General features: G+C 41.3%; 2 protein-coding genes across 3 annotated transcripts in view; one reads left to right on the plus strand and one right to left on the minus strand.

The window, feature by feature from the left end:
• The window catches only part of TGS1 (trimethylguanosine synthase 1), a 39199-nt gene extending 34285 nt beyond the window's left edge, over nucleotides 1-4914 (minus strand). Inside the window, exons 1-2 of the mRNA XM_018560115.1 lie at nucleotides 4871-4914; nucleotides 1761-1868 (exon numbers count right to left, since the gene is read on the minus strand). Coding sequence (XP_018415617.1) covers nucleotides 1761-1864 — 104 coding nt within the window. The 5' untranslated portion in view covers nucleotides 1865-1868; nucleotides 4871-4914. The remainder of the gene's footprint in view (nucleotides 1-1760; nucleotides 1869-4870) is intronic.
• On the plus strand, nucleotides 3456-26739 carry TMEM68 (transmembrane protein 68). 2 transcript variants are annotated; one of them, XM_018560128.1, is made up of 7 exons: nucleotides 3456-3460; nucleotides 14073-14450; nucleotides 18192-18359; nucleotides 20414-20607; nucleotides 23171-23231; nucleotides 24355-24494; nucleotides 26367-26739. In XM_018560128.1, exons 2-7 carry the CDS (start codon nucleotides 14126-14128, stop codon nucleotides 26469-26471), a joined length of 993 nt encoding a protein of 330 aa, XP_018415630.1. In that variant the 5' UTR covers nucleotides 3456-3460; nucleotides 14073-14125; the 3' UTR covers nucleotides 26472-26739. The 2 variants fall into 2 exon arrangements, with proteins under 2 accessions (XP_018415630.1, XP_018415629.1); XM_018560127.1 differs by lacking the exon at nucleotides 3456-3460 and adding an exon at nucleotides 10316-10367.
• Nucleotides 26740-27090: the final 351 nt, after the last annotated feature.

Consider the following 27090-nt stretch of genomic DNA (forward strand, 5'->3'; position numbering starts at 1 on the left):
TTAAAGACAGACATTGGAAGCATTGAAATCATGACACAGCAGTGGTCTTCAGAACCTTCATCTTTCACTGTCTAAGGCTACAGGGTCTGCATAACCAAGTGTGAACAGTGCTCCCCCCGCTTCCAGAGCCGCATGTTGTGTCCCACTTCTACAGCCCTGTAGCGGTCCCATATACAGGGATCTCTTCCCCTTTGTATGTGCACTTAGAATACCCTTAGCAATCACATGAACAGCGCTTCAGCCCACTCCCCTACAGCAGCCATAAGTAAGGTACAACGGAAAGAGGAAAGACACTCACTTTATCACTGGTGGAAAGACCCTCCAGCAGTAATAAACTGAAGACAGAGGACCCATTAATACAGTACAAATGAACTTAATCTACAGAAAACAATAAAAAAGTCTCCAAATACTTGCTGATGGTCAGAGATTTTATTAGCCAAATGGATGGCATTAGCAACACAGAAAACCTAAAGTCGTTTCAGAATGTTTAACCATAGGAGTAAACATCACCAGTCTGAAACAAGTTAAAGTGCAACTGAAGACAAATGCGGGATTAGGGATTAAAACACCTGTCAGGTGTTGTTTTTCACGTCTGTGTCCTCATTAGGAAGAGCAAAACAAATGGCAAACGCACTCATCTCATCAATTTTTTACCAGCTTTTAGAGCAAGGTGCACATGGAAGGGCTTTAAACGGTAATAGCAAAAAGTTTCCCAGCACACTCACCAGCCTGCATGCAAAAAAACTTGTCTCACTGCTAAGATTAAAAACAGAGGTTTAGATACACGTCTTCTGCAGAAAATGTGAAAGCCGCACAGCCGCGCCAAGGCACCTCTATATAGTGCGGTCCTAACTCTAAACTATGAGAGTCTCCATCTTGGAACACATGTGGCAAAAGATAAATTTGGGTGTAGGTTTGTCAGGAGGAAGCCCAACCTCCCTTAAAGGCACAGGGACGCACAAGGGACCCCGCACATCACAACGGCAGCTGAGACCCCCCCATGCCCTGCAAAAACAAGGCCATTTTGCCACTGGGGTACAGAAAAAGGCCAACTGAATGGGGGCATGTGGAAAGTAACTTGCATCAATAGAATTTTTGTCCCCATAACATGAAGAGCCCCAAGCAAAAGACAACAATCACTTGAGTTCTCTGTTACCAACAGATTTTATTAACCCCTTCATGACTGAGCTTGTTTTTAGTTTCTGTTCGTAAATGACTGACACACTTTTGACATTTTTGCTGTGTGATTCTTCCACGTCAGTAATATACTTTCTTACAAAGTGCACCCACACATATTATATATTGTTTTTTAGAGGACAGATAGGGCTACATATTTATATCACATATGTGTGTCTAACGCCTCACTTAGGACAAATAAAATATAAAAAAAGAGAAAAAAAACGTTAAAAAAAACAAAAAGCCGGCATGTGTGTTCCTCTGCTTTGACTCTCAGACACCCGATATTAAGGTATCGGGTGTCTGAAAAAGGTTAACCCTTTCATTAATGAATGCCTCTGTAGTAAGGGCATCTATTAATGAATGTTAAAAACTGATTCTCAGCGTTTAACAGCCCTCTAAAGAAGCAAATAACTTGTCACGTACAGTGTACGTGACAAGTCATTTGGTCCCTTTGTGGCTGGACGTACAGTGTACGTCTCCCGTCACGAAGGGGTTAAATAACAGCATTATATTTTCCGCTGCCTTGGCTTATACTAAAAAGGACTATAATGGAAATAAAAGAATTGTGCATTAGGACTTACTTAACAAAAGCTCTGGAGCAAATACACAATATTCTGCTTTCTTCACTTAGATCGTCCAGGTAAAGGCACATCTCTGCCACATGATTCCATTCTACACACAGCATGATCCTATTATATGGCAAATCAATCAAAACATACAATGTAAATGAAAAAATACTTTATGTACATGCTAAATATCTGCACACACACACACATAAGAAAATATGGATAGATCTCACTACTTCAATCTGCTGCCTTTGCACACAATTAGGACCTGCCCATGTGGCCCAAGATGTATAGATCGATTTTCAAGAATTTTGAAAACAAACAATACTAGTTCTGCAACACATGCATATTTTTTTGTTAGTTTTGAATGAAATGGGGAATTATTAGAATCCCTGTCAGGTTTACTGCTATTCAGGCTCCATTGAAGGGATTTTCCCTAACTTACTGTGACGATGACAATGGTTTCACCAGACAGGAATTGTAAAAAAATCTGCAACTCCAACACAAGCGGCAATAAAAAGCTGACTAGACATCTACAGTTCTACCGTCCTCCTACTTGACCAATAATAATAATTTCTAGAAATTGCGTTCTTTTGGAGATTTTCCCTGATATGCTGTATGGCGAAACCTTTGTCACAATGAGAGCGAATGGAAATGTCTCTAAACGGGAGCCCTGGATTGCTAATCCTGCTCCACTCAATACAAAACTAAATAGAAAAACAAAAAGGCTTTGAGTGGAAATTCATTTTAAGTTTGGATACAAACTAATTAAAAAATAAAATAAAAAAAAAGCACAATTTTAACCACTTGAAGACCGGAGTGTTTCACCCTCTTCCTGGCCAGGCCATTTTTCAGTATTCAGCGCTGCAGTACTTTGACTGACGTTTATTCCGTGATGCAACGCTGTACTGAAATTAATTTTATACCATTTTTTGGGGGACACATAGAGCTTTCTTTTGGTGGTATTTACTATATAACAAAAAAAGTACCCTAAATTTTGAAAAAAAACATGTTTCCCTATAAAATGTTATGAAACATTTATTTTCACCCCAATTTTTTGGTATAATATAAAAGACAGGGTCACGTCGGGTAAATAGACACTAAACATGTCAACCTTTAAAATTGCGCGCGCCCGGAAAATCACAGAAAACGACCACAACCAAAATTGGCCATAGGCGACACTTTACACGTTTTTACCGCTCATCAGTTTAGTGTTATCAGTGATTGATGGCCCTAAAATTATTGCTCTCACTCCGACGTTCGCAGCGATATGTAACATGTGCTGCATAATGGGCGCAATTGTCGTTTTCGTACATAGACGCACCCGATGCATGTTTTTGGTAATGCGCGCGCACGTTTAATTTTTTTTAGGGGGGAGCGGCCGCACAACCGCAAGCGATCGGCACATGCTCGATTGGATTGGGATCTGGAAAATTTGGAGGCCAAGTCAACATCTCAAACTCGTTGCTGTGTTCCTCAAAACATTCTTAAACCATTTTTTACACTTTGACAGGGTGCATTATCCTGCTGAAAGAGGCCACTGCTATCAGGGAAAACCGTTCCCATGAAGGGGTGCACTTGGTCAGCAACAATGTTTAGGTACATGGTATGTGTAACATCCGCATGAATGGCAGGACCCAAGGTTTCGCAGCAGAACATTGCCCAAAGTATCATACTGCCTCCGCCGGCTTGCCTTCCTTCCATAGTGCATCTTGGTTGCATCTCTTCCCCAGGTAAGTGACACATACGCACCTGACCATCCACATGATATGAAAGAAAACAATTCATCAGACCAGGCCACCTTCTTCCGTTGCTCCGTGGTTCAGTTCTGATGCTCGCATGCCCTTTGTAGGCGCTTTTGGCGATGGACATGGGACACAAAGGGCACCCATACCAGTCTGCGGCTACGCAGCACCATACGCAACAAACTGTGATGCACTGTGTGTTCAGACACCTTTCTATTGGAACCAGGATTAACTTTATCAGCAATCTGAGCTACAGTAACTCTTCTATTGGATCGGACTGCATGGGCCAGCCTTAATCCCCACGTGCATCAATGAGCATTGCCTATCCATGACCCTGTCGCCGGTTCATTGGATTTTCTTCCTTGGACCACTTGAAGTGGTTCTGACCACTTCAGACCGGGATTATCTCACAAGAGCTGCAGTTTTGAACTGCAGAGTTGCTCTGACCCAGTAATCAAGCCATCACAATTTATCCCTTGTCAAAGTGGCTCAAATTCCTAGACTTGCCCATTTTTTTTTGCATCCAAGACATCAACTTCAGGGACAAAATGTTCACTTGCTGCCTAATATATCCGACCTACTTCCAGCTGCCATCCCAGATAGCAAGCAATTGAGCTGCAAGTTTGAAAATGACTTGCTAAACTATTGCAGACTTGCCAAGCTTCACAATTTTGTTGCACAATTACAGCAAGTCTGCATTGCAAGTCTCCAGACCAGCGAGCTTGCAGAGCTCTTGCCAAGACCTGCAGGACTCTTGCTGTAGACTTGCCAAGCAAATTTGCTACAAATTCAAAAAGTGTCAACTAGAACTTGTGCTGCAAGTGTTCTGCAAGTCTACAACATGCCAGGAATATGTGCAGCAAGTTAACAAAATTACAATTTCACCCTGCCACAAGTTTGTAGCAAGTTATCCTTGCTATCTGGGATTGTAATGAGAGAATCAATGTTATTCACTTCGCCCTTATTCACCTCTCAGTGATCCTAATATTATGGCTGATTGGTGTATAGTGTCTAGGCTGGAGCTGATGCCATCTTTAATGCTTTCTGGCAATTTCTTCCCCAAATTGAACTGCATCATAATTAACAGAGCACCTAACAGGAGACAGTTTTTTGGCAATTCTGCTGCGTTTAACAATGGAAGGGAAGTGATTCAGCATAGCAGAGTACCAGGATCCAGAAGCTCACTGTAAAGCACTGTAGTAGCTGCGACTGGTAACGTGGCCCTACCTGGTGCTAATTTATATATACTTACACTGTATCAAGCTAGACTAATATGCATGCACCAAGGCATGCTCCTGGCTCCAGCACTCTGCTCCGTGCACTGCATCACTAAATAAACCCGACAGTGTACAGGGGTTAATATATACTTGCTATACTCACAGTCCTTGAATTTCCAGATGAAGGTCTTCTTAATTATTGAGTTTGTGGAAGTCAGAATTCTAAAAATTAAACAAAGCCAAGGAACAGAATTAATATTTTCTACTATCAATTTACTAGCTCAGAAAATTCACTAGTTTGATTACACATTTCAAGGACTAAAGAGGTGAAGAAAGACAATTTGGTAATGTCAAAGTTTCCTGTACACACATCACAATCTTTATTAGGAATTGTCTAATTCCAAATGCAAAAATCACTGGTGGGCACCCGGTGAAAATTTGGAGGCTATCATTCCGGATTCTAATTCCTGTTACAACTGGCCATATACTTCATATATAAACAATTTTTTTTTGTTAGCAATTTCAACCAGCTTCAAATTGCAAAAAAACCCAAAACAGATTAAGGTAAACAACTGACATTTCTGCCGTACAAATATTTAACCTGCCGGTGGCAAGACGTCTTGATCCTTTTGTACATTTTCATAATTGAAAGTGGTTGAAATTTCTGACGATTTGTCCTCTTTATGACCAACACAAGGACAGCACGATATTTCCTTGAAGCCTATCTCTAAGCATATTAAAAAAAAACAAAAAACCTTGCAAACCCTTGCAGTGCAGGGGTAACTAACTGCTCATTTATGTCTAGAGGACCTGGATAAAACAATTTTGCCTATCTGATCTATGCTCCCCCAGCAGTTGGCCCTCACCTCACTCCCCTCTGATCCAGCTTATGAACTGCCCCTTATCATCCACTCATATAATGTAGGTCTATGAAATCAGCGGGCCTTTAACCCCCCAGAGCGGAGGGGGGAAGAGGCTGTTGGAGGGTGGATCAGGTAGGTAAAAGTCCTTTACACAGCTTAGACATAGTCAAGCAGTTACACTTGCAGTGTGGGAGTAGCCCCACTGGAAGGGGAGCTTTTTTTCTAATCTGGAGAAAGGCTTTAAATACACCATCTATAAATCAAAAAGTCCTAAATGATAGCACCTATGCTATACTGTAGTGCATTTCCTAGAGTGCTCAGACACATCCTCACTTTAGGGGACATTCTGAGGACCTCAGGGACCTTGAAGACACTTACTACCTCCACCCTAGGCTGTGGTGGCTATTTTGCAGAATAGTGTCCTGTTTGGGATGATGAAGTGGTAGCTGTGAGAATGTTTACAATTAAACAGGAAAGTGTGCTGTGATTAATGGGAGCATTGGAAAGATCCTTTGGGTCTTCAGGAAGCATCATCGTCTCTAGTTACTGCATCACCTCCTCCTAAGACCTCCTGCTCTCAAGTTTTCTTGTCACCTTCTCCCAAGACACCCTGTTCTCTGGTTCCCTTGTCACCTTCTTACAAGACCTCCTACTCTCTAGCTTCCTCCTTACCTCTTCCCAAGATCTCCTGCTATCTAGCTCCCTTATTACCATCTCCCAAGACCTTCTGCTCTCTACCTCCCTCGGTGCCTTCTCTCAAGACCTCCTGTTCTCTGTTCCCTCGTCACCTTCTCCCAAGACCTCCTGATCTCTAGCTCCCTTCTCCCAAGACCTCCTGCTCTTTGCCTCCTTCGTCACCTTCTCCCAAGACCTCCTGCTCTCTAACTCCCTTGTCACCTAATCCCAAGACTTCCTACTCTCTGCCTCCCTCCCAAGACCTCCTGCTCTCTAGCTCCCTCCTCCCAAGACCTCCTGCTCTCTAGCTCCCTCCTCCCAAGACCTCCTGCTCTCTAGCTCCCTCCTCCCAAGACCTCCTGCTCTCTAGCTCCCTCCTCCCAAGACCTCCTGCTCTTTAGCTCCCTCCTCCCAAGACCTCCTGCTCTCTAGCTCCCTTGTCACTTAATCCCAAGAACTCCTGCTCTTTACTAGTGATGGGCTCGGGCGCGTTCGCAGCTCCACGTGCCGAGCCCGCCAGGGAGCTGAAAGCGCCGCAGCGGGAATCACAGGTAGGAGACATTTCCCCATCTCTGCAGCTGCGGACCGGGATAATGGCTCAGTACCTGTGATTGGCGCTGCGGCGCTGTCAGTTTCCTGGCGGGCTCGGCACGTGGAGCTGCGAACACGCCCAAGCCCATCACTACTCTTTACCTCCTTCCTCACCTTCTCACAATACCTCCTGCTCTCTGGCTCCCTCGTCACCTTCTCCCAAGACTTCCTGTTCTCTAGCTCCCTCGTTACCTCCTCCCAAGACATTCTGCTCTCTGTCTTCCCTTCCTCCTAAGACTTCCTGCTCTTTACCTCCCTCGTCACCTTCTCCCAAGATGTCCTGCTCCCTCATCACCTTCTCCCAAGACCTACTGCTCTCTAGCTCCCTCGTCACCTCCTCCCAAGACCTCCTGCTCCCAAGACCTCCTTCTCTCTAGCTCCCTCATCACTTCCTCCAAAGACCTCTTGCTCTCTTACCTCCCTTGTCGCCTTCTCCCAAGACCTACTGCTCTCTGGCTCCCTCGTCATCACCTCCCAAGACCTCCTGCTGTCTAGCTCCCTTGTCACCTCCTCCCTAGACCTCCTACTTTCTAGCTTCCTTATCACCTCCTCCCTAGACTCACTATTTTTTAATTATGTCCTCCCAAGACCGCCTGTTCTCAAACTCCTTTGTCTCCTCTCCCATGCTTATCTCCAGGACATGTCAAGAGCCTCCTCCATCCTCTGGAACTTCCAAACCGCCCAGCTGTCGCCTACTCTGTCCACCTTTTGGTGATCCCTAGAAATGCCTCTCTTCAGAAAGCCTATCCCACCTCTACCTAAAAATTGAACTATTCATCAACTCATCCCCAACCACTCATAACCTTTTGTGTCACATGCACCTCCCTTTAGATTGTAAGCTCTCATGAGCAGGGTCCTCCCAACCCTTTTGCCTAGAATTTTATTGTAACCATACTGTCTCCCTTTATTTTGTACAGCGCTGTGGGAACTGATGGTGCTATAAACATCCTGTATAATCATTATCAGCATAAACATTGACATGACATGATAGGTGGTACATAGTAATAGCAGAGACCCTCTGAATTATAGAGCTGGAAAGCTGTAATTTGTAACATGGGCGTGTGAAACCCTGATAGCCATGTGATGTCCCCATGAGTCTGACACCAAACAGGGCACCCACAATCTGAGTCACTAACATGAAGACACCATTACAGTGTACGGGGACGTGTACACAGCCTTGTATACAATGTTATGTCACGTGACACTAACATGGCTGACCACAGCAGCACACCCAGATACGGATGTCCCACCTACGCTGCCCTCATCCAGCCACCTCTCTACAATACTTGCAGGGTGCAATCTCACCCTCACGCCACATCTCTTCAGGGTTCCATCGGATAGGCGTGCTCACACAACTACCACTCCCGGCATGCCCTGCGCTCAGGATGCTCTGACCAACGCAATGACGTGTAAACACTGGGCACACATGGCCGCTCCATACAGCTCTGAGCCGCTTAGGTCACTACCACATCGTGCCGCTCCGCGCTACATACACCAACACGACGTTTACGAGAACTTCCAAGTTCCGGTTGCTAAACTACATTCCCCATCATGCTTTGCTTGCAATGACGTCACACACGACGGGAGGAGTTGGGGGCCATGTTTCTACTGTGATAGCATACGCGGCATGCGGCTGTAGAGAGACAGGACCTGCATGCAGTCACGCGACTGTACCCAGGAAGGCGAAGCAGAGCATGCCGGGTAATGTAGTTCCGTCCATTACAGCTCCAGGAGGCTCCGCTGTCACAACCTTGGACACTGGCAGTGTTGGTGGAAGCAGGGTAGGTGAGGGGTGAGGTGTCAGTACTCACTTATTTACAATGAAGCGATCTTGTCATGTGATGATCTTACTGACTTGTGTCTTTATTTGCAGGTATCGGATGTCCCCAGTGTCTTCCCCTATACATTAAACAAGGTAGTGTGAGCTGCACCATACATCAGAAATGAATACAGGAGTGTTTGTATTGTCTGTGGGGAAGCAGAGAAAGTCCCTGACAAATGATTAGTTCAGGCTCATAGAAACCAGAACAGGTTATAGACTGGGATGTACCATAAAACGAATCTGCTGGTGTGTGTTTACATGTCATGTGATCTGTGTGTGGAAAGTGATACGCTGTGTCCTGCTGATGGTGAAACTGGAGTGTTGTACTTGTCATTATTTTGGGGGTAGCCGATTCCCACACTGTCATCTATCATCGTCCTTCCAGGTGTAATTTGGAGTTATACTGTGCATAAACTTTTATATGGGTACAGGAAAACAGAACTCCCTTCAGTCTTTGACCTTTGTACCAGCACCTCTCCTCGTGATTCAGAAGTTGCAGCAAGTCTGGTAGAACCTGTCTCATTTCCTGGCTGGAGGACGTCCAACACCGTCCAGCACTTTTCTTCACAGCCTGACAGTTCCTGGCCGGCCCCTTCCATTTATTGGATTTCATTTCTTTCAGGGCTCATTCACACCAGCCCGAGTGCTAGAAAAAGACATTATTGTGTGTAAGGGGGGGGGGCGCGTACCTTGTTAATGTTGTTACCTTTTTTTAAAAACTCTATTGAATGTCAAAGTGACTTTTGATTCATTTTTATGTAACGCATCTGTGCTGCAGTGCGGGACATACAGTGACTTCAGGTTAACTGGCTGCAGTCACTGTTTGGCCAAGAATTTCCCGTATGGGTTTTTTGTATTTATGACCAAAAGATTTCGGGTGGAAGGCTGCCAACCGGGCCACCCACTGAGCGAGTTTCGGTTGCTTTATCAAGAACAGTGCAAAATTAGCTTAGTCCCCGTTCACACCTAGGTGTTTTGTTGCTCAAAGGTAAGTGTGACAAAATGCTCACGACAAGGAATCTGATTCATTTCTATGGCCCCCGTTCACACCTGAGCATTTTTTCGCAAGCAGAAAACCGCTGGTCACTGGAAAAAGTTACTTTTTGGCTACTTTTAGCTACTTTTTGGCAGATTACAGCGCATTTTGGTCCCACATACTTCAATGGGAAACTTTGTGCAACAAAATGGAGAAAAATGGAGGCAGTAGGGGTATGTACAAGGCCGGATAGGTTCCTTCAGCAATCTCTACCTGGCTTCCAATGCAGTGTCCAGTCATTGTGGTTTAAGCCTTTCCTTTGCATTGGAAGGAGATTGGTGAGTGCATTGAGCAGCATAATTACAGAGGTAAGTGGAATTACCCCTCTGCTCCTCACCCAAAACTGCATTATTCATATTAAGTGAAGTTTTGACATTTCACTTATTTTACAAAACAAACTTTGTAGGTCGAGGAGTAGTAAGTCATAGCAACCATAGCTATATGCAGCTACATTGTCTAATAAATGATTTGGTCCCATTTTGTCTCACAAGTCTGGAGATTTAACACTAAGTGTTTTTTGTTTTGACTAGATATACCATTTCCTGGTTTGTGATGTCACTTCTACCAGCGGCGTTCACCCGAAGCTTTAGTGCTGTGTCAGGGTTCATGAAAATGCCTTAGCTGTGTATGGCGTTTCAGACTGGGTGCACATGAGCCCCTCAAGTGCACTTTGGTAAGTATTGCTTTAAATATTTATTTCCAGCTACAAATCACCAGATTGTGAAATTATCTATCTATCTATCTATCTATCTATCTATCTATCTATCTATCTATCTATCTATCTATCTATCTATCTATCATATTGGACTGTAACTGCTAATGAAAATCTGCATTACCAGCCAAATAATGTGTAAACTAAGTCCATTTACTTAAAAGGAAACGCTAACATTCTCAAATAATTCATCCCCTCACAGCTACCTCCTCATGTATCATTTCCCCCTCCTCTTTTAGATTGTAAGCCCTCCTTACCATCTTGTCTTGATTTGTACTGTAACTGTAATGTCTTCCTTATATTGTAAAGTGCTGCGCGAACTTTTGGCGCTATATAAATACTATGTAATAATAATGGTTTTGGGACGATTTTATTTTTGCTACTGGTGTTTATCGGTTTTTTAGTATGCAATATGTTCACAATTGTTGTTTTACAATTAAATATTTCATGCATGAGGAGGATTCCCGAAAACCCTATGGGATAGCCAAAGAGACAACACACACAAGTAATTGAAAAGAGATGTGCCTCTTATGTGTGCCTCTTATTGAAAAGAGATTTCAATAAGAGACACACTGTCTCTTATTGAAATCTCAAACAAAACCATCCGGTAAGGGATGAGTCACTCCTCTGGCTCTTTCACTTATGTGTAAATTTCAGATTGAGCTATTGATCTCTGTAAACAACTGGCTTTTTCTAGAGGAGGTAAGAAGCAGCAGAAAAATGTGCAAAGGAGTTGAGAATTCCACCTAAAAAGAGGGTGAAATGGGTTATGCTGGCAAATGCAAATTTTGAATGCTGTGTAAAATAAAAACAGTCTGTTTCAGCAAAATTGCTGGCAGGTAGGTTTTTTTTCTTACAGTAGAAGAGACATTGGGGGAAATGTATCAAAATCTAAGCAGTTGCCCATAGTAACCAATCAGTTTCTCTATTCAGTGTGTTCAGTGAAGCGTTGAAAATTAAAGATAGAAGCTGATCTCGGCATACCTTGGGTGCCTGGACAAAGTGATGAGGAGTTACATCATTAGATCATCCCTGGCCAGCAGATGGCTGAAGAAGATTGAGCAAAGGTGTCAGTGGCAGCCACTGAATGATGAGGGGGCAGCACATACATCGCATGACTGGAGGAGGGCACCTTGGGAGGCAGGTGTGCCATAATGTGCAAATATGCTGTGTATACTTCCAAATTGTGTCAAGAGCCTTGGGGGCCACAGACCGATTTAGTTCGTTTTAATTCATACTGTGACCACATTGTCCGTTATAAATGGTAATGACCATGACCCCTTTTATGGGGCCTAGTTTGGAGGCAAGATTTTTTATGTCCTGTATTTTATGACCAATTATGCCATACACAGATAAACAGATTTTCATACTGACAGATGTTTTTGACACTACTTTACTGCTGTTATGATCATTTGAAGTTCTTAACTAAAACTGTCACTCGAGAGCCACTCTATATTATTCTCCTTCTCAAGCATTTGAATAAAAGATTAGTAGGCTGGTAAATGGAGAGGTGGAGATGCTGGGCCAGCACAGACAATAATTAAGCACAGAAGAAGAGAGGGCTGTCACCTAGCAGATGGGAGAGCTGTGTCGGTGGTTGGGCATTTACTATTTTTGTAGCAAAAAATTGCACAGTGCTAAATCATATCGGTAAAACTGTGCAAAATGTATAATCATCACATAGAAATTCATATAAGTATGACTGTGTAATGTGGTATTCAATGTGTATGTTGTACCATCAACAAATTCATCACAAATATGTGAACAATGATCTAAATACTTAAATGGTTAACTATAAATCTATATTAAAAAAAGTCCAATCCAAAAGTTCGTAGTGATTCAGTGCCCATGTGCTCCACACATTAATCAATGTGTCCCAGATAGTTATCGTTAAATACCTCTACCCAAGATGAACACAATCCAATCCAAAGTACTGCAAAGTATTCTAATAATCCTAGAAAAGAAGCAGCAGGCGTCACACCCTGTGAATTAGGCCTGGTTCACACCTGAACGTTTTGTAGCGCGTTCAACGCTCGACGAATGCTCTACAAAACGCTCAAACATCTAAATCCCATTGTATTCAATGGGTCTGGTTCACACCTTGCCGTATTTCCGCCCGTCCGAACGCGATACAAAACGGCCTACGCCCAAAGAAGTACATGTACTTCTTTGGGGCGTTTTGGTCTTGCGTTTCCATTGGGATACAGCCAAGTAGCCCTCGGAAATGGGCGTTTGTCGCGCGTTTTTTACCGAAAAACGCGCGACAAACGTGCATATTCAATACGCCTAGGTGTGAACCCAGCCTTAACACTGCTCTGCACTCACCAGAAATTATTAACCTTCTATCTCGAGAATCTAGATGGTCAAATAAAGCGTGATAGCATTTGTTTGTCCAGCTCATCCAGCGCTCCTTCCCAATCTCCAAAGTAGTCGATCTCCCAAATCGATTTAACCAATACGAGTTCAATCATCACCACTCACATCAACATATCGGGAGAATTTCAGAGTAGAGATCACCAGTGAACCAGAATTACCTGGAACTAAAGCAAAAAATCAGAGACGAAGAGCCGACCAGGTCTATGGACAGGGGGTCAATAAAAGCAAGGCAGACATCAGAAGGGCAGGATGAAGAGATCAGACAGGAACTGGTGGCAACATGGGACTTTCTTGTTAATTCTCTCAGTACAGCACAGACTGCATGGAGACTGCTAGAAATTGGGAGAGGAGATATGAAGTGACTTTGCAGCAACCTATTCCCAGAAGTAGGCATTACTAGAAGAAGAGAGGGCTATCACGTAGCAGCTGGGAGACCTGTGGTGGTGGTTGGGCATTTACTCTTCTTGGTGTGGTCACATTTTCTAGCAAATTCAAAGGCACATTGCAGTTGAATAATAAAATGATGTATTGAAATAAAAACACTGCAAGCAAGCGTTTCAAATACTTCATTTTTCTGTGCTTTTATCTGCACATTTTTAGGCTGATGACAGGGTCTCTTTACATCCAGTTGTCCTTACAGAGGTCAGAGCAGCAGGGAAGCAAAGTGACCTATCAGTACTGCTAAGTAAGAGGCAAAGCTTGTTTATGTAATGACCAAATGCAGCTCAACTCGTATTCATATATTCTTAAAACTATAAAAGGTTTTTAGGGCCTCATTCACAAATTCCTCCATGAGACTCATTCTATCTTCTGTGGCCAAGAGAAGCTGTACTATGCAATGACATGTCTGCGAAGGTTCTCCATCGTCCAGGTATGTCTGTAAAAAATAAATCAAGGCAATTGACATTGCTGTATTTTTCTTGAAGACGTTTCATTGCTGTATTTTTCTTGAAGACGTTTCGTTGGTCGTCGGACTAGCTTTCTCAATTCAGAATTAATCATTCTGAATTGAGAAAGCTAGTCGGCTGACAGCTGGTAGTCATCTGAATAACTGGCAGCTGTCATTTGTATATCTGTAAAAAAAAGATGCTCTTTATTGGCAAGCTTGCATCTTTAATAACCTAAGTCAGTCAATAAATAGTATGACCTAAATGCCAAACTTTCTGCGTTAATTGATGGCTAACACAGTACAATACTCTGCTACTGCAAAGAAAGTAAATTCAAATTTTTAATCTATTACTCTGTGTTTTTGGTTGTATTATAATCTTTACACTTTGCTATTTATCATAGGATGGAAGGTACAAACCTATAAGGGATCCCGTGCTTGGGGCTGTACACTGAAGATGACAGCCGAAAATGATTCATGTATTGCAGGCCCATCTCTTACCTACCTGACCTGCCTCATGCAGATGTTTCTGGATTGGTTAGGACTTGAGAATTTGGAAGATTGCCTGAACTACTTAGACTACCTCATGTGGGTCTTCACACCACTGATACTAGTATTCATACTGCCCTTCCTCATTGTCATTTTTCTCTACCTATCCATCCTCTTCCTCCACGTATACAAGCGCAAAAATGAACTGAAAGAAGCTTATTCCAACAGTATATGGGATGGTGCCCGGAAAACATTGGCGACCCTATGGGATGGGCATGCTACAATATGGCATGGTAAAAAGTGTTAGAAGTGCTATTTCTGTTACCCCCTGGAGCCCTTCAGGCTCCTCTGTGTATCAGCACAATCATTTTATTTTGTTGAGATTTGAACCACAAAATCAGGTTTCACACACAGTGCTGTTGTAAGAGAAAACCGATATTGTGGCTTATTCCTTGAAATATAACAGGAAAATCTCTGCATGGACCATTTTAGACAATTTAACAAGGTATACAAGGTGTGTATTGGAGATCATCCTGCATGTTGGTAGACAGATGTGTGTGTATATACAGTATGTATGTGTGTGTGTATGTATATATATATATATATAATTAGGAATGCTCCCTCCGATACAGGTTTTTCGGCATTGACTACGAGTATCGATAACTTTTTTCTGGTACTCGCGATTATCGCGATACCGGCATCCCAAGGTGACATAGGCCCGGCTAATCAGGAAGCAGGGCGGCGTGCCATGACCCACCGCCTGGCTTCCTGATTGCCTAGGAAGCTGGTGTTCTATTGAAAGCACACCGGCTTCATGCTGGCTCATGACACTGCAAGGAACACCTTATGTGTTGTTCCTAGGAGTCTACAATGTTTGCCTTTAAACCTGATGTTGCTTCTACTGCAAGCTAGCTTAAACAATTGTTTAACTTGAACATCACCTAAAAAGAAAAGGCAAGTCTGGAGAGAGTGAATAGTGTAGTTGAAGACATGGAACTGCTGCATTTCATCCCATTCAAATTGGTGAGGAAAACTCTTTTTAGGGCCTGGTTTTCCATGTACTTCTGGATAGTGATTTTACAGTAAACTGTCCCTAAGGGCCTGTGTCAACAGGTTTTTGTTCACATTAGAACTGCTGCTCTCCCCATAGAGAGCAGGAGAAGGTCAACTACAGGTGAATTGTACCTGCCAGTGAATTATGAATGATCTCAAAAGTCTCTCAAACTGATATCAAGAGCAAGCTCATCGATGTTGCCCGAAGCTTGTAGAGCTGGCCTAAAAATGTTTAGACCACAGAGCCCATTCAGCCCCTGATGTAAAGCTGAGAAGCTGAAGTGGAAAATGACAGAAGAAAATAAGCCTAGTCCAGGGGTCCGAAAAGTTAATGTGGCTTTTTGTGCAATTATGTTATTGGAATTAAAAAAAATGTCAGTCTTGGGATGCAAAGCAAAGTAAATCACTCTTGGCCAACAGGGAGGGACATTTCTAAGAACTGTAGCTCAAATTTGTTCACAAACTGAAATTAATTTTGTGTTTCTTTTTGACTTTCTTAATGTGTGCAAGTCACACTTCAGACATTTTGTACCTTGGCTTGATTATCAACATGGAGAAATGTTGTAAAGAGTGAACATTTTGAGGTTATGTAAATAGAGAAGAGTCATCTTTGTAGAGAAAGGGTGCTTTTAACTTTTTTTTGAGGGTGGCACGGCTGTCAGTTTAAGTTATGAATCCTAAAAGCAACTACAACATGGATTTAGGACATTTGAATTAGATTAGTCATATTCCACCCTAGAGCAAATTAGAGTAAAGCTGGGTATGCATGGTCCTATATATTTTGTTTAACCAGCAGGCTGAATGAAAAAAAAAATAGAACAGAATTCTCCATCAATGCTTGAAAGCGTTTATGGGTGTGACAGCTGCCAATGGCCGCTGTAAGAATACCTGACCGGAGCTAGCAGCAGATTGGCTACTAGCTCTGTTCAGCCGAGAATTTTCCAGCATGCTCCTTTGATCAGCTGATCAAGGGAGGCCAAGTGGAAAGGTGCGGACAGCAGCACCCACACAACGTATTTTGGCTGGTTCATCAAGAGCTGGCTGAAATTCGAAGCATGTATACCCGACTTAAGGAGAACGTTGACTTGGTAGCTTCAACCAGAATCACTAACCATATTTCTTTCTTGATATCTTTACAGTAACCTTGACTATCAGTCTGATTTCAGTACCCTACAGGACTAAGCAAGAGTCTTAATCCTAGCTCATTGAAGCTTTAGACTTGGCACAACAGTGGTTTTCTGAGCTTAAGCAATCCAGAGATAATTGTATACTGTTCTTTAGAGCATTATAAGTATTACTAGTTGACAATTGGGACTTGAATGTGGCTCTGCAGGCTCTTATTGAGTCATATTTTGCACATACTATGGACATTTTGACCCAGAAAGTAAATTTTAAAGGCTGTTTTCCTACTAGCAGCAGCGTAAACTAGTGGGTAAAATCAGTTTTTGTCATTGAACCATACCTTTGTCTTTAAAGGCAAGGTTATCCTTAAGTTTTATTCATTACTTTTATATAAAGTTTCTGCAAAGTTTTACTGATCACAAGATATAATTTTTTGGCAGCCCCTGAAACGCTAGAGAGATCAAGAAAGATGGTTGTTTAGATATGTAGAAATGATATCTATAGGTGAGTAACATTACCAACTTTAGGTTATTTCCTGGTAAACATAAGGGACGGAGAGCTATACATCTCTTCAGCTGCAAAATGTATTTGGATAAAAAAAAAGTGACAGGCATACAGATATGCAGGAAATCTAGACCTGATATAATGGTGCTTATGTTCTATTATAGAACATAATTACAGCATATTTTTAAAGCAGGCACATGGTCTAGAATTCACACTTTTGTCTTTTTATTATACAGTAGATACTTTAAAAGAAAATTTCAAATGATGGCTCTAACTTATATAACAACCTATTGTCACCTGTGTACTGGTGGAATGATCATCTCTCAAGCGTGCTGTCCTGTTGATTTCTAAAGAAAAGTTAGTAATGCCTCCCGACATGTAGACTTTTTACACTTGCACTATATGTTGCAGAATAGTTTCTACTCGGGTAAAACGTGCTGCATTTAAAGTTAAAAAAGTAGGGAACATCAATGCTCTGCTTTCCGGAATGTGAGTTGGTTAAACTGTGTTAGCTGAATCTTATGTGAGAGCAATAGTCTATCTAGAGCAGTCCTACAGGCCCCCCACTTAATGATAACTACAGTCCTCCAATTAGTAATGTTAATGCTCCCTGAGCAGAGAGTGTAAACTTTATTTGTAGAGCTGTTCAGTGGCGTAACCAGAGTTTTTTGTTCCCCCCCGCCATTATATAAACATCTACTGGAACTGTATCCCGCACCCCACACACACATGTTTTTATTTTTTCAAATGTTTTAAATATTTAATTTTTATTTATTTTTTTATAAACTTTCAAAATTTTTATTAATTATTTTTATTTTTTACTTTTAAACAGACCCCTGATATTTCCCTTTTTAAAATAGAAAAAGAGATTGAGAGTCCTCAATCTCTTTTTCTGTATCCCCTGTTATCAATGAACAGGAATCCTTTATGAGTGTTCCTGTTCATTGGTCACTTTCTCTCCTTCCCGCTGGGACACAGAGCAGCGCTCAGCGGGGAGGAAAAAAATCACGGCTGCGCTGACAAAACGGCAGGAGAATGGCACTTTCTGCATTTAGGCAAAAGTGCCATTTTCGTCCGGCGCCCCCCATCAGCTTTACGCCCGGGGCAAGCGCACTGGCTGCCCCCCCTGGTTGTTACGCCACTGGAGCTGTTGTTGTGACAAGGGCTTTCAAGTTCAATTTATTAGGTACCGTCCATGATAAATGTGGAAACAAACCCTTAGCTTTTTTATTGTTTCTGGGTGGTTTAATTACACAAATGTATGGTATGCATGTACAGTATATTTATAATGCATTTATAAAACTACATATTTTGTTAATACTCTAAAATCTTTGTTGTATTCCCGTTCTGCACAGGTTATGAAATTTATGGCTTGGAAAAGATCCCTGAGAGCGGACCAGCATTAATTGTGTACTATCATGGTGCTCTTCCTGTAGACTACTATTACTTTGTAGCAAAGGTCATTCTTCAGAAAGGCAGAACATGTCACTCAGTCGGGGATCACTTTCTTTTCAAAATACCAGGTAAATAATCACATGCTGCATCTGAACATGAGATCCTAAATAACTGGCTGTAGTAGCTCTTTATAGAAAGATTTATTGCAGGTAAAGAACTAAATCACCCGTTGTGGCTAATATAAAAGCTAACAGCAGCTGGTAGCAAACCACGTAAGTGGTCAGTACACACCTATTTCAGAAAGTGACTGCTCAAAGCTGCCCTTAGTCTCTAGCGTCTCACCATTTCCTGATAGTGGATACTAGGTCCAACCCGATTACCTCCATTCCATAATACAATCACAAGTGCCTGAGCTCAAATGGTCCAGGAATCGTCATGTTAAGGAAAGTGCCCTCTGCTATGCAAATGTAGGTATAAATAAAGAAAAGTGGTTTAATTAAAAGGAGAACTCTTGACAAATTTAGCGTCCCTTTTATGCTTAATTATCTTGTGGTGTCTCTTAGGAACTGGGAATACCGTATCCTTGATATTGTCTCAGTTCTTCAATATCTCACTCCTAATTGTATAAGGTTTTTTTGGAGGATCAACAGCATCCACAGCAACTCGCATAACATCTAAAAGTTCTTCAGTGTCTTCTGTATTAAGGAGAAATATTTTTTTCATACACTTCCTCCCTCTTCTTTCATCTTTCAAAAGATGAGCCTGATCACTAGAGACCACAGGAAGCCATTAGAGCAACCAAATATGTGGCACTAAACTCAGGAGTTAAATCTTAAAAATGCATTCAGGTACCTTAACTAATAATAAAAATGTATCTTATTTGTGTATCACTCAGCTGTAGATCCTCAAATCATCTCTGAATTGGAGCTGACACTGTCCTTCCTTCTGGAGGGTGGCTACTTTTGTTCCCCATGGTCCCTGTGTGTGTTGTAAAGTAGTCACCACTCCAAGCTCGCTCCCGTGATGGACTACAATCTCATATTTAGTTTTTGTTTTGTTAATAGTTAAGGTACTCAAATACATTTTTAAGATTTAACTCCTGAGCTTAGTGTCACTTTAACTTTCTTCCAACCTGTCACTGGAGATAGCTGGTCTTGATTGTTTTTTGGTAACAGCGTGCCTCTGAAGGTAGCTAAATGTGGCTCTGAGGGGAGCTCTGATACTATTATGGCCTCTGTGTATATGTATGTATACCTCAATCCCTTCTCAGTCTTTGTGCGATCACCTAACTACTCCTTCATTCTCCAAATTGAAAATAATTTCTGGGGAAAGCAATGCATATTAGGCCAGCCATATAATGTTGAGTAGTGATGCTGCTTAATGTACCACTGTATTTAGATGGGAATCATGTTTTGAATGTGTTATTTAATCTGTTTTGAAAACAATGAGGTGAATTTTCTCCAGTCAGTGCATTGGTTTATTTGGTTGTTTTTATATAGGGAATATTTTACAAAGTATTTGCATCGGAACATGTTCCAGCTGGGGCACAATACATCAATAGTTTAACATATTTTTGCAGCAAGGTGGCATTTGCAGGCATACCGCTACATTTGCTTTTGAAATGCATACATGGAATCTGCTTTACCTGCCAAAGGATTTGCATTTGTGTCCATTCGATCCTAAGATTTACACAGCCCTACAAAACAGCACGGCCAGCCTGTTGCATTTAGGCAATACCCCTGGTGACCTCTGTGCTCCCACACTGTAAATGGATAGTGAAGGAGCAGCAAAAGACTGATGAGGCCGTCTTCCTGCTCTCTCTTCCTATCAGCAAGGTTCTTGTTCCCATATGTGCATGCAGGGCACCTGATTAGCCCCAAATGCTGCCCTTCCCGCTTCCAATCTAAGTGCTGCTGTATAAGCAATTACAAGGGGCTGAAATCAGATCATTATCAAGAGTCCACACCAGTTGTTTCAAAAGGTTTTTATAATAAATACATATCTACATCCATTTTGTTTTTTTAATCTGCCTGGAGTTCAGCTTCCAATCATTTTTTTTAATATAATTCCAGATGCCATTTATATATTATAATTGTAGTTATTAAATCGTATAATTTGATTTTATTTGCATGATCCCATCATTGTATTTATGTAGTTCTATCTATGCTTTATTTTAATTCAGGCTTTAAACCACTCCTTGAAGTATTTAGTGTCATTCATGGACCAAAGGAAGAATGTGTGAAAGCTCTCAGGAATGGCCACCTACTAGCTATTTCCCCAGGAGGGGTACGGGAGGCCTTGCTTAGTGATGAAACCTACACCATCATATGGGGGAATCGGATAGGATTTGCACAGGTGGCAATTGATGCTCAAGTGGTGAGTTTAAAATTGACTGTAGCTTTTGGGTCCCCTTAAGGTTTTATCACATGAATCCTTTACATTTACTCCATATTTAATGTTTTATTAATTTGCAATATATTTTGTATGTAAAAGTCCATTTATAAAATGTATTGCATAGGTTTTCGGTCTATAGAATTTTGCTTGGTTCAGATTAGCGTTAATAGAATGAACACCTTATGCAACATTTGTTTGTGAACTGAACATTTTGATCAGAAAACTATTAGGAGATAAAATTACTAACATAGTTTAAGTAACTAATTGAGGGGAACTTATCAATACTGGAGCAGACAGAATCTAGAGCAGTTGCCCATGGCAACAAGTCCGTTTCTATCTTTCATTTTTAAAACGTAACTGAACAAACTGAAGAGAGAAGCTGATTGCTTGCTGAGGGGAACTGCTTTAGATTCTGTCTGCTCCATGTTTCATAAATTTCCACATATAGTTTACTCAACTGACGCTAAGCCACATTGGGAAAAAAACATTTTACATATATTAAAGCAAACATTTTTTTTTAGTTTAATTCGAGCACTGCAGGTCCTCTTTGGGCACAATGACGCTCAGCCTGTCTTTCACACACACCCTTGTGGTGTTTCATTACAAAGGTTGGGGTCAAAGTACTCCAGGACTGAGTGGCAGTCACATAAATGACCTCTGAACGGTGCTCACAAGTCATTTACATAAGCATTGCTCAGTCAAGGAAGAATGGGCACCTCTGAGAAAGAAGAGGAAGCCCCTGTGACATCACTGGACTGGCTAGAAGACTTCAATAAAAGGGTATTATAGGTTTTTTTTTAGATTGCGGATGTACCGAAATTTCAGCCGCCGAAACAAATCGGCCAAAAGTGACATTTTTGGCCGATTACCTGGTTGTCATTACCTGGTTTTTCTCCTCTCCACTGGGCGCTGCTCTATGTTCCCTCTGACACAGCCCAGCATCCAGGAGGGAGGAGAGAAACATTCAGGCAGCCGAGCGTGGCGGGAAAGAAATCGCTGTGAACTGTGATGTCACAGGAGGCTGAACTCCCCTCCCGCGCTGCCGTGCACAGCCTCCTGTGACAGACCAGGATGGAGAGCGGTGTGTTGGTGGAGACAGCTGTCACAGGAGGCCAAGCCCGCTCAGCCTCCGGTGACAGCGAGTCAGGATGGAGAGTGGGTACAAGCAGTCAGCTATCAGCTGATCGCTGACTGCTTGTAAATAATTGGGGACATAGTATGTTTACTGTGTCACCAATTATGAATGAACAGGAAGTGCTCTACATCACTTTCTGTTTATTCATGATTGTGGGTATAGTAAACATACTATCTCCACAAGTTATGAATGAACAGAAACACTCAGTATAGAGGATTCCTGTTCATTTATAACAGGGGCTGCAGAAAAAGAGATTGAGGACTCTGTGTCCTCAAACTCTTTTTCTATTTTAAAAGGGAAATATCAGGGATCTGTTTAGACCCCTAATATTTCCCAGAAGCCCCGACCAGTAAAGTAAAAAAATAAATTAAAAAATGTATTAAAAAATAAGAAATGAAATATAAAAAAATTTAGTTTAGAAAAAAAAAATATTTAAGAAAAAAGTTTTCATTCTGCTTTCTTTTTTATGGCCTCCAATTGGGGGAAAGCAACAGATTTGCTTAACCACCCCCCCTTCCCCATCCCATTCCGACCAGTATGTTCTCTTCTCTCATTTGCTCCATCAAGGCCAAAAATGGAATTACATACTGTATTTTTCGGTGTACAAGACTATACTTTTTCTTAAAAATATTTACCTAAAAATGGAGGGGCGTCTTATACACGGGGGGCCGAGAGGAGTACCGCAGTTGTGAAACTGCTGATACCTCTGCAAACTAGGCTCACGAGTGAAACTTCCGATTGCAGAGACAAGCTAACAGGTTTCATCCAATCATGAGCCTTATGCACCTGATGTCAGCTGATGCTGCGGAGAGCTTGCAGCCAGTGCCCAGATGAAACATGGAGCCCATAAAAATGTCAGAAAAAAAAAAAAATACCGGTACCAGTAAGCGGCTGTCTTACTCTGCAAAATTTAAACTGGATGTAATCAGTTATGCAAAAGAGCATGGGAAATATTGATTTCTGAATTTTGGGTAAGAAAAGTCGGGGGCGTCCTATACATGGGGGCGGAAAAATACGGTATCCTTTACTTTGCAAGTATGGAGGAACCTGTGATTCAGTGATGTGACAGTACTGGGCCAACCAGTGCTATCACATAGGTGGTCCCAAGCACACTGTAATACATGACTAATTACATAAGGATTTCCTTTCGCTCCTAGAAGATCAATGGCAGGAAGCGACATCAAAAGGAGGTCTGCATTAAAGTGAATCTGGGGATGTGCCCTGCATAGGAACAGAAAACATTAATATGCAAACTGTTATATTTATCTGACACAAAATATTAAATTTTTATTTTTAGTCCTGACTATGATGCATTTAAGGAGATTTTTACAACACCACACTACATCCCCTACAGTGTTTGAAACTGACTCCTCTAATACATAATCACAGTCTTGTTTTCTCTTCTTTCAGCCCATCATTCCAATGTTTACACAAAATGTCCGGGAGGGATTCCGGTCTCTCGGACGCCTATGTAAGATATCATATTTTGGCATAATATTATGGGACAGTTTATGTAGCTCATTTGCCTGTAGTTTATGTACATCTAATTCTAGGAGAGTTGCTGCTTTATTGCTGGTAGCATCAGTAGTGGATATTCTAGCATGCAGAACTTTATTTATTGTCTTTTTTTCCCAAGCACATTGTAAATATCCTCTTCATCCACTGGTATATATGTACTTCTCTTCAATATTTTAAGGTGCCAAAATATTAGAGTACTAGCATTCACAACAGTCATGTGAGCACCTAATGAGGACAACTAATGTCCCTATCCCACTCAGACTGGGGGAGTTTGAGGGGAGAGGGAGCCTGTAGACCCACCAGTATGTGTTTGGATTGCTGGGGGAAACCTACACAGAAACAATATGCAGAGGTTGTCCCAGATGGGATGGGAATTCAAAACCCAGAGCCTCAAGGCAAAGGTACAGACCACTTGGCTACACTACAATATTATGTATTTTATCATTTTCCTGGCATTGAAGCTCTTAGGCAATGACACGGACTAATAATTCAGTTCAGGACTTTTGAGATGCATTGGAGATGTGTTTACCATGCCCTCACATTGACTTCTGTGGAGGAATAAATGCAAAGCATGAACTGATCATAATCTGACATTAACTGATCACACAAGCCAATGTACACTAGCCCTAAAGCTGCAAGCTATTCATCCACTCATTATTTTCCATAGTTCTACTGGGGTGGAACTATTTGTAAAGAACCTTCAACAATCTTATGTCTTTTTGATGTTTGCTTTGCTGAAAATATTACCATTCATTTACGTCACCCCAAGCCAAGCTTAATCCATTATTTGCAGTGTAGGATAGCTGCAAATATGTATTTTTTTTTTCTTCTGGTTTTTCACTGGTCGTACACATTTCATCCTTTCTTTACTTATTTTAGCATTGCAACCTTCAATATTTAATTTATAAATGAAGAAACATTTAGCAGCAAAATGGGGTAAAGTACAGTGAACTTATTTTTATAACTAGCACCCTAGCTTGACAAGTGGAGTCATTATACATGGATACCTTCTATGCAATATTATATTTTCCTATTTATTAAAAGATTATACATGGTTTTTTTTTCTTCTCTTCCAGGGATTTTTCGATGGATGTATGAGAAATTTAAATTTCCAATAGTTCCTATTTATGGTGGTTTTCCTGTGAAATTTCGCACTTATCTTGGTGATCCCATCCAGTATGATCCCAGTTTAACAGCCAGTGAACTGGCTGAGAAGGTATGAAGTATTTCTTTTGAGCTTGTTATACAAGACATTCCACAAGAGATTATGCCTCTGCAAAGCTGCATCATCTAAAGCTATTTAGTTTCCTTCCAGAAATCTGCTGCCTTTTTATTTTACATTTTATGTTTATCTGGTTTCATGTACAGTGCAAATGTACACTACAAAAAAAAAACCTCATGTGACATGCTGTCTGTGCACAGGAGATAACTTATAGTTTCTTCCAGTTTCTTCAAAATTATTATCCTTTTTATTACAAAAGATTAGTATTCATGGTAAACACCACATACAAAAACTATTAAAACCACATATTATTATATTTCCCAGCCTATACCCAGTCATATTAATATCCCGTTGTCTTTTGAGTAATTATCTAGAATAATTTAATTGAATATATATTCATAAATACTAATATACAAATGACTTTTCAGAATCCCATGGAAGAATCAGAAGGCTGGGTAGATTAAGATAATTGGGTAGAGGCTGCAAGGTATACTATGGGGTTTTAATCATTTTTGGATGTGGTGTAATAATTTTCTAGCAAATATTTTGTACACATTCCAAACTGGTACCAATAAAGTCTTACGTTTTTTGTTACTGGCTTGTGTAGTATAGATCGGGATGTGGTTAAAGAGCTGGAGCATATCACACCAGTCCCTGTAAATATACTGGGGATAGTTCAGAGTATTCTGTAAAGCACTATGGAGAATATGTCAGACTTTACAGATTATAAATCAAATGATCAGTGACCGATATTCTAAATAGATTTCTTTAAAGGAGAACTATGGGGTTAAGGCTTTTCCCCATAGTTCTCCTTAGGGTAATGGTAGGACACAAACTAGCGTCCTCCCGTCACCCTAAGCTCAGTATACAGAAACGCCACAGTATACCACGAGCTACAGCTCGCGGTATAATGAGACGCCACAGCTGAAGCGGATCCCAACAATTATTCCGGGATCCGCCCAGCTGCGTGAGTGACAGCTGGCTCTGCCTATGTAGAGGCAGAGCCAGCTGTACCTGCCCCCTCACCCGTCCGATCCGCCAGTCAGCGCTGGCGGATCGGAGCAGGGAGGGGGGAATCCAGCCCCTCCCCTGTCACGGCAGAGAGCCGTGACAAGATCGAGAGGTGAGCGAACGCCGGTATGTGTTCGCTCACCTCCCGATCTACTGAGCCGACCTGTGACAGTCTCATTGTCACAGGTCGGCTAGAACTATGAGGTGAGTGAAAAGCACTCACCTCATAGTTCTCTTAACTTTGATGGACTCCTGTAGCTTTTATCACACAGCAGCTTTACTAAATTCCAGTAAACCTTGAATCATTTTTAGTACATTTCGCTTTATGATGTTCTGTGGCTTGATTCAGGCCTTTTTGAGGCAATTCAGTAAAGCATATGCAACACTTTTCTGGCATTATGGTCATGTTAGAAAGTCCTGTGCCATATTCATGAAAGCCATGCAATAGTTTTCTTGCTATTTCAAATGCGTGCAACAAATTCAGTTAGTTCTTATCTGTGACACTATTACATTCTGGCGCTATAGCTGCAACAAATTTGTTAACAAATACCACCATTTCAGTGATACGAAAAGTAGAAGTGAATAACACCATGAAATACTTCCACGTTGAAGTAAATTGTGTTGCATATGTAAGTATTGTGTCACAGCTTATTCTGTCTGAGACCATTCTGCAACAGATTCATATACACCTTACAGACAGTTACATGACTCTGCCACAAGTTACGCTGTTTGTTGCACTGACGGGATTCGGCTTTCTAATGAGTGTCTACAGAGATTGTGTTTTTATTTGCATACCCTATATTAAATATGCAGTTCATGTGTAGTAGTACTAGTAAATCTTTGTCTTTCTTTCAGACAAAATATGCCATTCAGTCTCTGATCGACAAGCACCAAAAAATCCCCGGAAATATCTTTCGTGCCCTGCTGGAAAGGTTTCACAGCAGACAGAAAGAAGATTAAAGTGCACTTTGTATTTAGACCTTCATCATTTAATATATAAAACATTTTATAGTTTTTACTTGGATTTAACATCCTTCTTTCTATGGACATTTTATGTGATTACTGGAACAACTATTTTTTTAATGTAACACAAACATGGACATAATACTTATCTTCAAAATTTCTTGAAATGTTTTCTTGTCAAATGTCTTAGCTGTTGAGCCACTGCTGTATTCTGTGCATGTTTCTAGATAGGGAATGTTTATATCTGTTTATGCACAGACAATAAAATCAATCCAGGTTAATGTGGCTGAAATAATCCATAGTTCACGTTGGCTAATACAGAAAAACAATGAACTACATTTACACAGTTAGCATGATAAACCTGGCCTCATGGTATGCACTGTGTGCGAGTGATGCAGCCGATCCCAGCTTTGTATTGAACAGTTGTAAAGTATATGGGACATGACACAAGACATCTTGCAGCAGTAGGGAAGAGGAGATACTGGAGAATGTTATATATCCTTTGGTGATCATTATTATGTTGCACTATTTTTCATCTTGTAATATGGATGTAGTTCCTTCACTGGGTAAAGACCAAACCAGCAGAATAGGAAGTATTAGTCATAGTGATAGCGTG

This window comes from Nanorana parkeri, unplaced genomic scaffold (assembly GCF_000935625.1).
Source record: "Nanorana parkeri isolate BGI_ZX_2015 unplaced genomic scaffold, ASM93562v1 scaffold433, whole genome shotgun sequence".
NCBI lineage: Eukaryota > Metazoa > Chordata > Amphibia > Anura > Dicroglossidae > Nanorana > Nanorana parkeri.